This window comes from Ceratotherium simum, chromosome 6 (genome assembly GCF_057802395.1).
Source record: "Ceratotherium simum simum isolate JZ-2026a chromosome 6, ASM5780239v1, whole genome shotgun sequence".
NCBI classification, from domain to species: domain Eukaryota; kingdom Metazoa; phylum Chordata; class Mammalia; order Perissodactyla; family Rhinocerotidae; genus Ceratotherium; species Ceratotherium simum.
Window position 1 is genome coordinate 62,966,051 of NC_141905.1, and position 16,250 is coordinate 62,982,300.

The 16,250-nt window shown below is 48.1% G+C and overlaps 1 protein-coding gene across 5 annotated transcripts in view; it reads left to right on the forward strand.

Moving 5' to 3' along the window:
* The window catches only part of WBP1L (WW domain binding protein 1 like), a 61,093-nt gene extending 45,303 nt beyond the window's left edge, over positions 1–15,790 (forward strand). For all 5 annotated transcript variants that reach the window (XM_087432526.1, XM_087432527.1, XM_087432531.1 and 2 more), the window contains 2 exons: positions 10,284–10,445; positions 12,177–15,790. In XM_087432526.1, coding sequence (XP_087288652.1) covers positions 10,284–10,445; positions 12,177–12,916 — 902 coding nt within the window. In that variant the 3' untranslated portion in view covers positions 12,917–15,790. The remainder of the gene's footprint in view (positions 1–10,283; positions 10,446–12,176) is intronic.
* The last annotated feature ends 460 nt before the right edge of the window (positions 15,791–16,250 follow it).

Below are 16,250 nucleotides of genomic sequence, written 5' to 3' on the forward strand. Positions count from 1 at the left end.
TTGGGCTGGTCAGCCCTCTTCTCATTCTCTCGGGGGCAGTGTTGGCAAGTAGAATCTGGTTCCAGGTTCCAGAGGTGATTCCTTTCTAGAGGTGGAGAGCTCTGGTGCTCTTTGGACACCATGGGCTGAAGATTGGAGAATATGGTCTGAGCTTTAAGAGGCCGTGGTTACCAGGTCTGCTGCAGAAAGTCCTGACGGAGCTCCTCTTTGATGCTCTCTCCAGTGTGTGCTGTGCAGTGACAACAACTTGGATCCCTCCTTGGGCTAGCCCAGATGCCCAGGCATGCCATCTTGGCAAAGAGAGGTTGCAGCAGACAAGCTGCTGTGAATGCTGGGCTGGGCTCTGTGGATGGCTGTAATGCCATTTTCTTGTAAGAACCACAAGGGCTTCCAGAATTTCCATAGAGCATCAAGGACCTGCCTCTGTTTCTGAGGGGCCGTCTCAAAGGGATAAACTTTCCCTAGGTCCCTGCCTATGGAGCCCTCCTGGAGAGACAGAGTCTGGAGGTTTGGGCCCCTTTGTTTCTTCTCCAGTTCTCAAACTGAAGTGTCTGGAAGCTTTTCCAGTGTACCTAACCTGTTACTGTTAGCTAAATGCCCTGTGGAGACAGTCCTTGTTTTGCCACTGATTTGGTTGAGGCTGGGACCACTTGTACCTTCCAGAGTTGCACAGGGGTGGTGACATTGCCCTGGTCTTCAGGGAGTGACCCAGGCTTGAAGAGTTTACTAACACACTTTGTACTGTGATCTTCGTGGAGCTCAGATGAGACTAGGATGCTGGACAAAGAAAGGGATGATGGGAGAGTCCTTAGGGCAGAGAGTCCCCAGGTGACCAGTATTGCAGTGGTTCTCACAGCTGTCTGTTGAGAGAGGAAATGATAGACTGTTTCCCTAGATAATTCTAAGTCCCCATCACTCCCTCCATTTGGAAACAAACTTTGGGCTTTTTCATCAAACCACGCCCTTACTGCCGCTATCTCCCCTGACCTTTTTCCTCTTCTCCTTTCTGATCTGCTCATTCCCCTCACAGCCTTTTCTGATATGGTCAGAAAGCAGCTAGAAAGGCTATTGTTGGCTATGGAAAGGAAGTTAGACTCTTGGCTGGGAAATCTCTCTCTCTAAATGCAAACGTATCTTGTAGCCAGTGGGAGTGGTTCCTACAAACAGGACCTCTCCTCCCCCTCATCCTTCCCTTTCGAGGACTGAGGACCGACTCATCTGCCTTTCTGAGAAATCTCAGGGGCTGTCAAGTGCAGACTCCTCCCCCAAGGAGAAGATAGGGCTCAGGATATCCCCACCAGGGCTCCATGTATATAAGCAGCAGCAAAGGCAGGCCCAGAATTGTTGCTGCTATTTTAGAAGGGGTGGGGCTGAGGGACTTACTAGAGGACCCAGAGTGCCAAGCAGGTGGACAGACTGTGTTTAAATGTTTTAAAATGCAGATAACCACAGGGTTCAAATTCTCCTTCCCACCCCTTGTTAAAACAAAAGCCGAAGCTGGGCTGCCAAAAAGCCACAGAGCTACAGTTTGTTTTTCTGGGCCCCAGCCCAGGCGGCATCGGTTGCGGAAAGGAATGGAATTGCGATGGCCCCATCGTAGATTGACAGAGCCTCCTGGGTCATTGGCAGAGCAGACTCAGTAGCCACCAGAATTGGGTCACCAAAGCCGGGGCAGGGGGGTGGGGACAGGAAGACTCAGATGGCAGGATGGCAGTCTGGGAACCAGGCACTTCATCCCAAGGGCTTAAAGAAAGCCAGAGGAAGAGCTGCACGAGTGGCTAATTATCTCTCCAGTTATGGTCAGTTGGGGAAGGAGGAGGCCAGACAGAGACCATTGTCTGGACGGGGAGAAAAGACTCGCCGTTATACCAGTTGGCCCATGCCTTCCAAGTTCTGGAGGGATGGAGACTGTAAAAGCAGAACTTTCCTCTCATCTGTGCCCAGAAATGGCTTCTTGGTTGGGAGATGCCCAACGAGTGTCCTGCCCCCGCAGAATTCTTTGGTTTTCCTAATTATTAGGGTCCTGGCCTCTGCCTGATGTGTAGAGGAGGGAGGTTGAGTGTTGGAATGAGCCCCTTCATTTCTCATCAAAACTGCTCTCTTTGTTGCTTTGAACCCTTTTCCTCCTAATTGCCTCTAAACTTTGCCTGAAATGTGAAAGTAATGGGCTTGGGATTATTCTTCTTGTCTCTTTCTTTTGGAAGGAAAAAATCTCAGTCAGGAAATCCTTGGCGAGTTTTCATCAGACAGCGTACCTCTTTAACCATAGTTGCCTACAGGGAAGGTCTCAGGAGGAAAAAATGCCATTTCCACCAGCCTTTTTACCTCTGCTAAGCTGAATTTTCCTGTGTGCTGAGGACTGTCTCACACACACACACACACACACACACACACACACACAGCCCACTTTACACAGACACTCAAGCACACACAGACCTTGAGCTTCGGCCAGCACCCTTGCCCCCATGTCTTTTCAGTCTGTTGTAACCTGAGCCAGTCATCATTCCTGGGCCTGCATCAGATGGGAAGCGAAGGCCCTGTTTTACCAGTGCAGTGGTTGAGGCTATAAGGAAGAGTCATCATTATTATCATCCCCTGCATTTTTATGGCACTTATATTTTATGGCACTCATCATTCAATCATTTATTCACTCAGCAAACTCTTATTCCAGTGGTTCTCGAACTTTGGCAAGCATCCGAATTTCCTGGAGGGCTCATTAAAACACAGATTTCTGGGCCCTACTCCCAGTTTTTGGTTCAATAGGTCTGAGATGGACCGAGAATTTGCAATTCTAACAAGTTCCTACTGGGTGCTGTAGCCTCTTTTGTGTTAGAAACTGTGGGAGACATAATCCTTGCCATCAAGAAGGGAATTTCCGGGGCCAGCCCCATGGCCTAGTGGTTAAGTTCAGCATGCTCTGCTTTGGAGGCCTGGGTTCGGTTCCTGAGGGCAGACTTATACCACTTGTCAGCAGCCATGCTGTGGCAGCGACCCACATACAAAATAGAAGATTGGCAGCAGGTGTTACTCAGGGCGAATCTTCCTCAGCCAAAAAAGAAACAAGAAGGGAATTTCCTAGCAGAGAGAAGAGATAAGACAAGGTGCCCCACTAGTAATGCAAAGTATGCAAAGTAGAGAGTGGAATGTATGTGCCAGAACTGCTTGTGACTGTTCAAAAGGAGTCTGCTTTGGCTGGACAGGATTCAGGCAGGCTGCATGGAAGAGATAGCATTTGAAATGGGCCTTAAAGGGTGGATAGGATTTAAACAAATGGAGAAGGGTAGAAAGACTTGTTGGGCAGAGGGATACCATAGGCCTAGACCCCATGGGAAAGAACAGAGTGCATCACGTTGCTAACCTTTCCCCTGGGGCCGTGGGGCTTGCCTGGGAAGAAACGGGAGATGAGGGTACTCATGTGCATGGAACTGTCCTACATGCACAGGCACTAAGTAAGGTCTTCATGCAAATCATCTCATTTCACTCCAGGAACGACCCTGCTGGGTATGCCTGCCATCCCTGTTTCTTGGGACCAGGGGCATTAAGTGACTGTTCAGTTGGTTGCAGCTGAGAAGGAGGGTCGGTGCGCCTCTCTTCAAAGCCACCTTGTGAGAACCCAGATCTCCCAGTTCTCCTCCCAGGGTTCTTTCCACCACTCACCAAGCTACGTTTTCCAGGGAGAGGTCCAAGTTGGGGATTTCTGCTCCTGAGATAATTTGGGAGAACTTCACTCAGGCATCAGTTTTCCCTTGTTTGGGCTGTAATCGGGGGAGAGGGGAGTGTTTCTGGGCAGTGGAATTTCCCTGAGGCGACATGAAATAGACTATTAGCAAATCCAGTTAACGCTGCCCAGCTTTTCACCTGCTAACTTTTTTTCTTTTTAGTTTGTCTTAAAATATCCATTGTTGGAGATGGCCTGATGGAGTAGCGGTTAAGTTCCCGTGCTCCGCTTCAGTGGCCCAGGGTTCGCAGGTTGGGCTCCTGGGCATGGACCTGAGCACCGCTTATCGAGCCATGCTGTGGCAGCGTCCCATATACAGTAGAGGAAGGTGGGCACAGATGTTAGCCCAGGGCCAATCTTTCTCAGCAAAAAAGAGGAGGATTGGCAATGGATGTTAGCTCAGGGCTTATCTTCCTCAAAACAAAACACATCCATTGTTGAGCTGCCCATGGCATTTGCCACCCTGAGCAGAGAGTGGACAGGGACGCTGGGGCCTGCTTCCAAGCCCTGATGGAACCCTAGCTTCTAGTGTTCCGGGCTTTTGGATGAAGGCAGGTTGGTCAGTAGCAAGTGGGCTGGTTTTCCAATGAATTTAGCCAAGAATAGAACCTAGAAGTAGACTTCGGACTTGTTCTTCCTCTTGCTTTTTTATGGAATACTTTTTGGGGTTTAAAGGGAAATTTAAAGGAAACCCTTCCCATCTGTAGTCATGGCTACAACACCACCACTAGTAATAATAAGCTAGAGAACTTACTGTATGTACACCAGGTGTGGTTCTGAGTACTCTATGTATATTAACTCATTTAGTCCTCACAATGACCGAGTAAGGTGGAGACCATTATTCTCCCCATTTTACAGGTAAGGGGAGTAAAAACAAAATGACCAAGGTCACAAAGCTAGCAAATGGTTTTGTGAGCTGGAATTTGAACCCAGATCATCTGCCTCTTCTCTTCTATATCTGCAGTCATGCTTATAGGAAACCAGTCTTTCAGATGAAGTTGTAAGTCCTCTAAAATCTTCGTTTCCCAAATTCAGGCCTTTTCCACAGTGACAATGTTAGGAGCTCCTGTTGAGAGCTATAAGGGGCCAGGAAGGTCACCCACCATCCTGTGGGGTAGAAGAGAGCTAATTTACAGTATGCTTTGGCTTCCTAATGAGGAATTTCCTGCAAGTTGGGGAGTGGTGTTTTCCCAAGTTTCTAGTGAACTCTGGGGCACATGACTCAGTTCCTACATTGGACTGTGATTGTTTTTAAAAACATGTTTTCCATTTTGCTTAGCATGACAAACGCTCCTCACCATGAGATCACAATTTTCAAAATTGTCATTGGGAAATAGAATCTGTGGGCAGGTGTGTGTTTGGGGAGGAGGACATGCTCCTGTCTTTCTCTGTGTCTCTCTTTCATTCGGTGTACCTTTTTTTTAGCTTTCTTCCTTGTTTGTGAAATCTAGCAAGAAGATCAAAAGTTTTCACAACTCCATAGGAACTAGTCTGGATAGTCCCCCTTTTGAAGTTGATGGGGGCCAGCCCCGTGGCTTAGTGGTTAAGTGTGTGCGCTCCGCTGCTGGCGGCCCGGGTTCGGATCCCAGGCGCGCACCGACGCACCGCTTGTCTGGCCATGCTGAGGCCGCGTCCCACATGCAGCAGCTGGAGAGATGTGTAGCTATGACATGCAACTATCTACTGGGGCTTTGGGGGAAAAATAAATAAAAAAATAAAATTTAAAGTTGATGGGACACTGCTTTGACTAGAATGGCTCCCAAGAGAATCTGTTTTGTGAGGGTCAGACAAGAATGCCTTCTGCCTTCCCACATTAACTCCATTAAGTGGGACCAGCTCTTTGGGGATCTTTTCTGGACTTATACTAACACCTCATCATGCCTCTAGGCCCATTCTGTTCCGAAGTCAGTTTTCCCCCAGTTTTGATCCACACAAATAATTCTTTGTGGTACTATATTAGAAATGAAGAAATGAGAACTCAGTTTGAGACTTATAACACCATACAGCTGGTACATGGTAGGGAGAGTTTTTCTACCCGTGATGCCATGTGAAAAGAAGTAGGCTGGTGGAATTGCAATAAACATGAGAGTTTTCTGATGCTATGTTAGATATGACTAAGGCAGTTTTGTCAAGGATATGTGTTGCAGTTGTCTCGTTTTGTCAAGGATATGTGTTGCAGTTGTCTCGTTTCTTGCCCTAGTCTCCTTCTGCCCTGCCTAATTTTTCCTTAAAAAAAAAAAAAGCCCTCTTTTTCTGTTATACTTCTAGTTCAGTGGATCTTAGCCTTTTTCTGGATCAAGGATTCCCTTAAGAATCTGGTGGATGCTTTTAAGTCCTCTCCCCTGGAAAAGCTTATAAACACACTGCATCAGTAAGGATAGGCTAGGTTATGCTGCAGTAACAAACAAGTCCAAAATCCTAGTGGCCAAAAACAACAGGTTTTTTGTCACTCACACTGTATGTCCATTGTAAGTTGGATGGGAGCTTTGTTCCCACTTCATCCTCTGGGGCCAGACTAACCCTGAAGTCACTATCTGGAATGTTGCCAATGGTAAAAGGAAGACTAATGGAGGCTTCTCATGTTAGTAAGAAATGTTCTGGCCTCTAAGTGACATATGTTACTTCCAATCCCAATTCGTTAGTTAGAACCAGTCCCAAAACTGCACCCAGTCATAAGGGGGCCAGGAACTTCAAGCTTACCTGCATGCCCAGAGGCGAGAAGGAGAACCAGAAATATTTGGCCAACATGAAAACCAATGCGTGAGATTTTTGCTATTAAAAGCATGGGTTTAAAAAAAAAAAAGCATGTTGGGGCCGGCCTGATCGCATAATGGTTAAGTTCGTGCACTCCACTTCGGCAGTGCAGAGTTTGCAGGTTTGGATCCTGGGCACGGACCTATGCACTGCTCATCAAGCCATGCTGTGGCAGTGTCCCACATACAAAATAGAGGAAGATTGGCACAGATCTTAGCTCAGCTCAAGCAAAAAGAGGAAGATTGGCAATGGATGTTAGCTCAGGGCCAATGTTCTCACCAAAAAAAAAAAAATGTTATAAAAGCTGAGAAATATTGCCTTAGATCATATATATTGCAGCATAAAAGTTAAAAGTTGGTTTACCTTTAGGTAAAAAAACTACTGAAAAAATGACTCAGAAAATAAAAAATAGTAGAGTTAGACGCTGATTATCTAATGGGAGAATGTACTTTTAAAATTATAAAGTAACACAGAAGTATAAAGGATTGTGAGATTATGCTGGGCAAGTAAGAGAAATGCTGGTAATATAAAAGAGTAGTTAGCCCAGAACTCTTAGACGTGACTCTAAAATGAGTTTGGAGCCAGGCTCTGCAGCAGAACGCACTGTACTTATTTTTGCTGCCTCTCTCGGGCGCAGCCCCACCCCAGGAGCCTGGGAGCTGACCAGATCGTAGAGGCTGGAGGAGATGTTACAAGATGGCATCAGGTGGCCACTTTACTCCCAGAGCTCCTTTCTGGCCTCAGCACCATTCCCCAACGGCTCCGCTGTCAGTGTTTAGTCTTCAGTCAGCCAGTAGCAGGAGAGAAACGTAAGTTAAATTAAGCAAATGTCAGTAGTGAATCTGGGAAGGACCACAAGGGAGACTTCTGACTTCAACTTACATTTATGTCCTCTGGTTAGGAATAGGATTTTTCTGTCTGCTGATGGGAAAAAGGGAAAAAACCCTCCACCCATTGTCCTCTGCCTGTTCTCTTGTTACCAGACCTCAGCAGAAGGTTCTGTTGAACATTGACACGTGCTGAAAGCAATTAGGTGTTTCCAGACTGCCAGGGCTGGGTGGCTGTACTGCCATCCCCGTCTCACCGTGTAGGGGCAACTTTGTGGGGAGATTCAGTGGAGACACCCTGGGGGACAGAAAGAGCCACTGCCAGAGGCCACACCCTAAATGTCAGTGGGATCTTTCAGAATATTGTGTTCTGGTACAAACAGGAAAAAAAATCAGGGGTTTATTCATTTACAAGTCTGTTTGCTGGGAGAGAGAGGCTTTTTTTTTTAAAACGATGTTAACTCATCCTGACAAGAGATACATGTGGAAATACTTAGCAAATTCTAAACACAAATTTATAATTCCAAAGCGGACGATAAAAAGTACGTAGCATTTGTAATGGAAAAACATTGAAGTTATTCAAGAATAGAGAACAAATAAACAATAATATAATCTATTCTCATTTAATAACAACTCACCTTGAAATTATTCCTCAGATAAATTTTTTATTGAGAAAAAAATACTCTATTTCAGAGAAGTACATGTTTATCTTAGAAAAATTAGGAAATGAAGATAGGCAAAAAATGAGGGAGCTGGTATCAAAAAATCTTCTGTCCTGTCATCCAGGAATAACCTCATGGTTAGCTTCCTGATCATCCTTCTAGACTTATATGTATACTTTTTTTTTTTCTTTTTTGGTGAGGGAGTTCACTCTGAGCTAACATCTGTGCCAGTCCTCCTCCATTTTTTGTATGTGGGATGCCTCCACAGCATGGCTGATGAGGAGTAGGTCCGTGTCCAGGATCCAAAGCTGCGAACCAGGACTGCCAAAGTGGAGCACGTGAAATTTTAACCACTCGGCCACAGGGCTGGCCCCCATACTTTTTTTTTTTAAGCAAAAATTAGGATCATATTTTATACTGTTTTGTAATCTGCTTTTTTCATTTAATATAAGAAACATCTTTATATGTCAAAAATAGTATTCTGTGAATAATTTTTTTTTTTTTGTGAGGAGATCAGCCCTGTGCTAACATCTGCCAGTCCTCCTCTTTTTTTGCTGAGGAAGACTGGCCTGGCCCTGGGCTAACATCCATGCCCATCTTCCTCCATTTTATATGGGACACCACCACAGCGTGGCTCACCAAGCAGTGCGTCGGTGCGCGCCCGGGATCCAAACCGGCGAACCCTGGGCTGCCACAGCCGAGCACGCGTACGCGTACTTAACCTCTTGCGCCACCGGGCCAGCCCTTCTATGAATAATTTTTTAATGATTCATATCATTTCATTGCATGAATACATTTCCAGAGGAATTTAAAGACCTATCCAGAAATATATTAATTTTTTTAATAAAAGCCAGCAAAAATAAAATGTCACAGATATTTAAGTTTTAATTTACTGTTTCTAGCTTTATAATTTGTTTTTTTTTTTAAAGATTTTATTTATTTATTTTTTTCCCCCCAAAGCCCCAGTAGATAGTTGTATGTCATAGCTGCACATCCTTCTAGTTGCTGTATGTGGGACGTGGCCTCAGTGTGGCCGGAGAAGCGGTGCGCGCCTGGGATCCGAACACGGGCCGCCAGCAGCGGAGTGCGCGCGCTTAACCACTAAGCCACAGGGCCGGCCCTCCAGCTTTATAATTTGAAAGGAGAAAATAATTGGGAGAAGAAAATTAAAATTTCTCGTAATCCCACTACTTACAGATAAGTCACTATTTTTGTGGTTTTCCTCCCAGTTTTTCCCCCTCTATATGTATACATATATTTTTAACGCAAAATTGCTCATTAATTTGAAAAAAAAAATTTAGAAGCCTTTTCTGCACATCTTTGAAGATTGGGAAGGGGTCTTTTATTGGGGTTTGCCGAGATTCTCTGAGTGTGATCCAAGAGAACACAGTGGGAAATGAGAAGAAATAATCCACCTGGAGAAGAGAGAGCTGGGGGTCTTCTTCCTGTTCCTCTATCCCTCTCTAGAGCAGGGAGGAAGAAGGGGAGGCTGCCAAGGGCTCTGAGACTAATGCACCTGCAGGCCAAAGCGAGGTGGGAGTGGATTGTTTGTGACACTGGGAGATGGAATTGTACCGGATTATATCTAGAGCAGAGGAAGTCATTTACACTCTCTAGGGAAGAGATGAACCTGAGGCAATTAGAATTTTTCCACCTCTAACTTCAGTGACTCTTGTATTATGGAGGCATACATGGTAGAGAAAAGCCCCTGATCTTTTTGGTGATATCAGGAGAACTCTATAAGAATTCCTTTGTCAGGCAGCCCCTCCGAGGCCCCTTGCAGTTGCGAATCTGCTGAGTTGTGGGTATTTTGAGGGGCTCTTTGCTGTTGGTGAAGAGCCTGGTGTGAGCATCAGGAAGCTCCTCTGGGCTAGAACAGGGCTGGGGGAGCGATGGGCACCAAGGGAGGCTGAAGCATTTTCTCAGAGATCTCTTAAGAGAGGAAAAGTACACTGTCCTAAAAGGTGAGTGTATGTAATGCCCACCAAACCTAAAATATGGGAGGACTGATGGTGCTGGAGAGATGCCTCGGCCCTTTTCCCTTCTCCCGAGATCCCTGGAGGTGCCCCGCAGAGAGTGACCTCCTTTACTGTCATCATTCTTACCTTCCTGCACTCTTCCATCCCATGTGTCTTTTCCTTTGGCACAAATATTGATGAAAACTGAACACAGGTTCTAAACGTCAGTTCACTGGGTGAGGCCTGACAGTGCCAGCTTCGACCAGGCGGGCGCTGTCGGAAGACCTCCCTGTTCTGAGAGCTGCACCTCTGGCTGGTGTTCACTGTGTGCGTGTGCCTCTCTGTCTCGCCTCCCCACCCCCAGGGTTCTGGCTGGTGTGGACCATCATCATCATCCTGAGCTGCTGCTGCGTCTGCCACCACCGCCGAGCCAAGCACCGCCTTCAGGCCCAGCAGCGGCAGCATGAGATCAACCTGATCGCCTACCGGGAAGCCCACAATTACTCAGCGCTGCCATTTTATTTCAGTACGTACACCAAAAGCCACCCAACCCCACCCTCAGGAGCCCAGGACGCACAGACTGTGCATCAGTGGCCAGGGCCCCTTTGGGCGTAGGGGGTCTGTCCCCTTGCCCAGTGCAGAGGTGGGTCTCGAAAGTACAGGAACAAGGGGCAGTCACCTTTAATACAGAGGAGCCAAGTACTGTGGATACCACTTCCTGAAGCCACCGGGCCATTCCACATCCATGCTGGCGGGGTTCTGACCAGGTGTCTGCTCCTTTAGCAGATTTTTTTAGGCAGGTTGGATGGTGTATGATGTGAGTGAATTGAGATTCAGAGTTCAGTGGCCTAAAATCCTCCCATTTTGCTTACTGTCATGTGATATGCTGGAGCAGAGGCTGCCAGGAAAGGGACAGGTGTGGGGGGTGACATTGGGACTTCCTGAGAACCACGAAGCTCGGTGACTTACTGAAGGGCACTCACCTGAATTCCTTGGGGTTCCTTACACATGACCTCTCAAATAGTCAGTGGAGCCCCTGCTGTACAGCTTGTCCAAAGCCATTCTGCCGTGTGCTCTACAGAATAAAGGGGTCACAAGTGTGGAATTCCACTTCTAGAAGTGTAAAGTGCTTAGCACAGTGCCTGGCACTTAGTAAGTACTCAATAAATGCTAGCAATTATTGTTATATCGTAATTAGATCATCTGTGCCTCAAGGCCTTCAGCACAATCAAAGGATAACTCACCTGGCATGATCGTAATAAGCCTCAGATGACAGGCCCCTCACCCTTCACTGGTACCCACCGCTCTTGATCTGAATCAGGATGAGGTTTGGTTTGTCTTTCCAGACTACCTCCAGCCACACTAGCATGAGAGACAACACAGATTCCTAACCTCATGGGGCTGGCCCAGTGGTGTAGCGGTTAAGTGCGTGTGCTCCGCTGCGGCAGCCCAGGGTTCGGATCCCAGGCACTCACCGACGCACTGCTTGTCAAACCATGCTGTGGCAGCGTCACATATAAAGTAGAGGAAGATGGGCACAGGTGTTAGCCCAGGGCCAATCTTCCTCAGCAAAAAGAGGAGGATTGGCATGGATGTTAGCTCAGGGCTGATCTTTCTCACAGACACACACACACACACACACACACACACACTCAGGGCTGATCTTACACACACACACACACACACACTCAGGGCTGATCTTTCACACACACACACACACACACACACACACACACACACACGATTCCTAACCGATTCCTAACCTCCCAGAAAAAGGCCCTCTTCATGGTACACATTTGGAAGGGTTGTGGGGAGAAAAAGTGGTCAGGAAGTCTTAAGTTAGGGTCCCTGACCCTGAGGCCCATGGGACGTAGATGGAGGACACAGTCTGAGCCAGAAACATGAGACTTGCATGCATGTGAAAGCAGGTCCATTCCAGGCAAAAATGATCTCTTGGCCATCCACCACGTTTGCCTAACCCTCTGCCTTGACTCCAGACAGGCGAGAAGTCTTTGCCTATGAAGCAGCTTCAAGGGCTCTCAGATTTCAGGAAGCTAGATTAGGTCACTCCCAGTCTGTCCCTGTATGTCTCTGCAAAATTGCTCACAGCTCCCTGCCCTGCCAGAAACCAAGAGCTGTAGCTGTCACTTGGTGGGTATGCTCCGGGTGGGAAGAGACGTGTTTAGTGTGAGCTTTGCAGTCTGTCCTAGAACAATTGCCAGTGCAGTAATTTCTCCTCCCTGCCTCCCCATTTTAGGGTTTTTGCCAAACTATTTACTACCTCCTTATGAGGAAGTGGTGAACCGACCTCCAACTCCTCCCCCACCATACAGTGCCTTCCAGCTACAGCAGCAGCAGCTGCCTGTGCAGTGTGGCCCTGCAGGCTGCAGCCCCCCAGGCGCCGATTCCACCAGGGGCTCCCAGGGGGCGCAGAGCAGCCCCTTGTCTGGGCCCAGCAGAAGCAGCACGAGACCCCCGAGTGTCGCAGACCCTGAGCCCTCCGACGTGCCAGCCGACCCAGCAGCCACCAAAGCCCCCGGAATGGAGCCCAGCGGCTCTGTGGCCGGCCTGGGGGAGCTGGACCCTGGGGCCTTCCTGGACAAGGATTCAGAATGTAAGGAGGAGCTGCTGAAAGATTATAGCTCCGAGCAGGGCAGCGCTCTCCCCGACAGCAAGGACAAGACGCCTGGTAGACATCGCCGCTTCACGGGCGACTCAGGCATCGAGGTGTGTGTGTGCAACCGGGGCCACCATGACGACGACCTCAAAGAGTTCAGCGCGCTCATTGACGATGCTCTGGATGGGCCCCTGGACTTCTGCGACAGCTGCCACGTGCGGCCCCCTGGCGACGAGGAGGAAGGGCTCTGCCAGCCCTCCGAGGAGCAGGCCCGAGAACCCGGGCACCCCCACCTGCCACGGCCGCCTACGTGCCTGCTGCTGAACACCATCAATGAGCAGGACTCCCCAAACTCCCAGAGCAGCAGCTCCCCCAGCTAGAGCAGGCCCCGCTGCGCCCGAGAACTTGGCAAAGCAACCAGGGTAGGGGAGAACCATGAGAGAAGCATTAAATGACTTTCAGAGAAAGTGGGACAGCCACTTCGTTCTTTTTTTTTTTTCCTCCGCTCCTGCATTTTCCTACATCTCCAGGTACAGTGTGGGGCATGGAGGCCTCTCTCCCTACAGAGGCACAGTGTTGTGGAGGTCTGAGAAGTTGGTTCTGAGACTCATTCCTCATACCCTACCCCATCCCCTCTGTTCCCTTTTCAAATCATGTCTCACTGCCTGCTGGGGTCAGAGAGATGTGGGTTTTAGAAGCCCCGAAGGAAGGGGGCTGAGACTGTGCCCTGAGGTGACTCTTGGTGATGGAGTAGACTTATGCTCTGGCATTAGTGTAAGAGAACCTTGCTCTGTCTCAGCCCTGGGTGACAAAGGAAGCCTAGATAGGCCCAGAGATTGTCACCCCTCGCTGCCAGTGTCTGCAGAGGTGGAATTGGGCTAATCCTGTGGGAGGATGAGAGCTGACGGGCAGTTGTGGGGTAAATTGTTTGGGGGGCTTGTTGCTCTCTCAAATTCCAGGTGACAAGATTGATGCCCCACTGTGCATCCTTGAGGGGCCCTTCCCAGCAGGTTCTGGTTGGCCACAGACTGTTTCAAGTGTGGAAGATTATACCACCTTCTCTTTGTTTTTTCTTTTTTAAAAAAAACCAGCAAAAGCGAGCTGAAAACAAGAACTTTACCAGTGGGCAGACAAGAATTCTGTTCTGGAAAAGGGAACTTTGTGGCTCTTTCCCAAGTCGGCCTCCAAAGAGCCTGGCTGCAGTAGAGCCAGAAGGAGATGTCTTGTGTGCAGGCTTGGGTGGGGTACCTGGAACTTCTGGGGGTGCGCAGGAAGCCCTAAGCCATGGCGGTGGACAGAGGTGCAGCTTTCTGCATCTCTGCCCTTTGGTCTGTGCCCACAGGTGACCAGGGCCCTCCCCATCCCAAGCATAGTCTGCCGTCCTTCATGTCTCACTGTTGTATGTGAACAAATGAGGAGGCCATGGGTCCTGAGAAAGGGTGGCCCCATAGGCTAGCTCTCACACAGTATTTTCTCTTGATTCTGAATAAGTTGTTTGTTGTTGTTTTTTTTTTAAACTGACCACTTGGAAAAAATGCCTTTGTTATCTGTGATTTTTATGCCCTTTCCCTGCCCCCCGCTTCTGAGTCGGGTAACTAATTTTTGTAGCCCATGTAAAGAGCCTAAGTGGCCCAGGTGGGAGGATGAAGGCAGCCATCCAGAAGGACCACAGGATCCTATTACTGTGGTTTGGCTTCAGATAACTAGTCGAACTTTGATAGGAATAATCTGAATGGAGAAAGCAAATAGCCGAAACTAACATTCCCTGTCCAGCCCTGTTCATATGAAGAGTTTGGTTCTTCCCCCTCTCTTGAACAATGACATTCAGACTAGGCATTGACGTTACAAGAAAGGAAAAAAAAAAAAAAATATATATATATATATATATGTACACAAAAATAACAAATCCAAGGCTGTGAGGTGAACGAGTGTCTGCGTTTGGAGTCCACAACACCAAAATCCATGTTGAACAAAGTGAAGTCCGTATACAGTGACTTTTTGGATAACCTGTGTATGTCTGTCTGTTGTGTGTGAGCCCCCAGCCCTGTTTTCCTGTGAATATACTTTGAATGGCAGCCATTCTGCTCACGTTAACCACACGTTTGGAGCAGATATGGCCCTCTCAAGGTAATTTATTTTACGCATTTACTGTTTACTGAACAAATGTCTGACTGTGTGCTTGGGTGTATTCAGCAGCATTGTCGACGGCAGTCCCCTGTGTTTGCCAGAGATACTGTGCTCGAAGTAGAGGTTTTACTCTACCTGTCACTGCAATTTGCACATTGCTCCGTGGACGCTCAGAGGCCTGTGTTCTGTTCCCTGTAAATGGAGACATGCTCTGAACCCGTCTGCCTCCCTTGGCTGCTCCTGGCCCTCGATGTCAGCCCCCAGTGGGTGTCCACAAGCACTCGGAACAGAAGGCGAAGGTGGAACTTCAGACAGAAGCTTGATTGGATCTTCAGTGACAAGCTTGGACTAGCTGTGGCCCAGACGTCCACCCTGCCCAGAATTGCCAGGAGGGTTTGGCGGACACCACAGTTGCCATAGGGCTTACCTCCCTCTGCTGAGGTCCAATGCATGCAAGCAAGCCAGTGTGTGGCGAGTGGGCGGGAGTGCATCAGCAGCCCTCAGATGCCTTTCCTTCCACCTGTTTTTTTAAAAAAATCCCAAACAACTCACTGAAGTGTCTCAAAGGAGATCAAGTTTTACCAAAATGAATCCTTCTTCAGTTAACTGATCAAATGGGTGAATTCTGGCCCTTTCAAGTTTCCTTCCCCAGTTAGAGTGGGGAACTGGTCTGAGCGTTCACTGTTGGGTTTACTGCAGCGTCCTACCCTAAAGGCATGAGAAGAAAAAATGCAGCCTGTGGAGCTGGGCCTGATTCCAGCGGTCACAGTCTGGCCCCTGCTATAGGAGGCTACCCTGCACAGTGAGCGATGGAAATAGGGAGCTGGGACTAGTTAGGAGGCTGGGGAGATTTGATCGAGTCTAGTTTTCCAGGCGAATGAGAAGGAAGGGGTCGGTCGAGGGTTTGGTGCTACAGTCAGAAGATTTGCAAATGCTAACACATTCCTGTGTGAGGCACATCACCATTTGTCAGTTATTGTGAATATGTGTATTTTAAGCAATAAGATTCAGCTGGTCAGACTTTTCTGGGCAGTCTTGGTGACGCATTTCCTGTGCTGTGATTGTTCTGAAGACAGAGTGGCTCTAACCACTGTGAGAAGCCCAAATAAAATTGATCCCCAAAATTCTACTGCTCTTTTTTCTTGCAGCACTGTGTTCCTTGTTCCTCTTCTTCAGACTTTGAGGGGTCGCACCTCGAGATTCCTAATCACAAGCACTTTTCCCTTCTCCACACAGAGGCTGAGAGAAGTCACACAGCAGTTGGGGATAGGCTCGTGGGCCAAGCAGAAACTGCAGGACCGAGAGCAAGCTGGGCAATGCTGCTGCTGAGGTCCTGAGGAATTTCCCCCAAACCCTCTCTCTGCCAAGGGTATATTTCTGATGTTTGGAATACTTTGTAAAAATCCCACAAACCAGGTTAAAATCAGGCCCCAAAAAGCAGAAACAAGTTTTGTCCAATAGCCCAAAGCTAAAACATGACATTTAAAAGGAAGCAAGGACTCAGTGAGATCTTTTAATGATATGGAAATGTGGACGGGTGCTTGGCCTTGGACTTTAATACACAAAATATGTATTATTGAGTCTCCC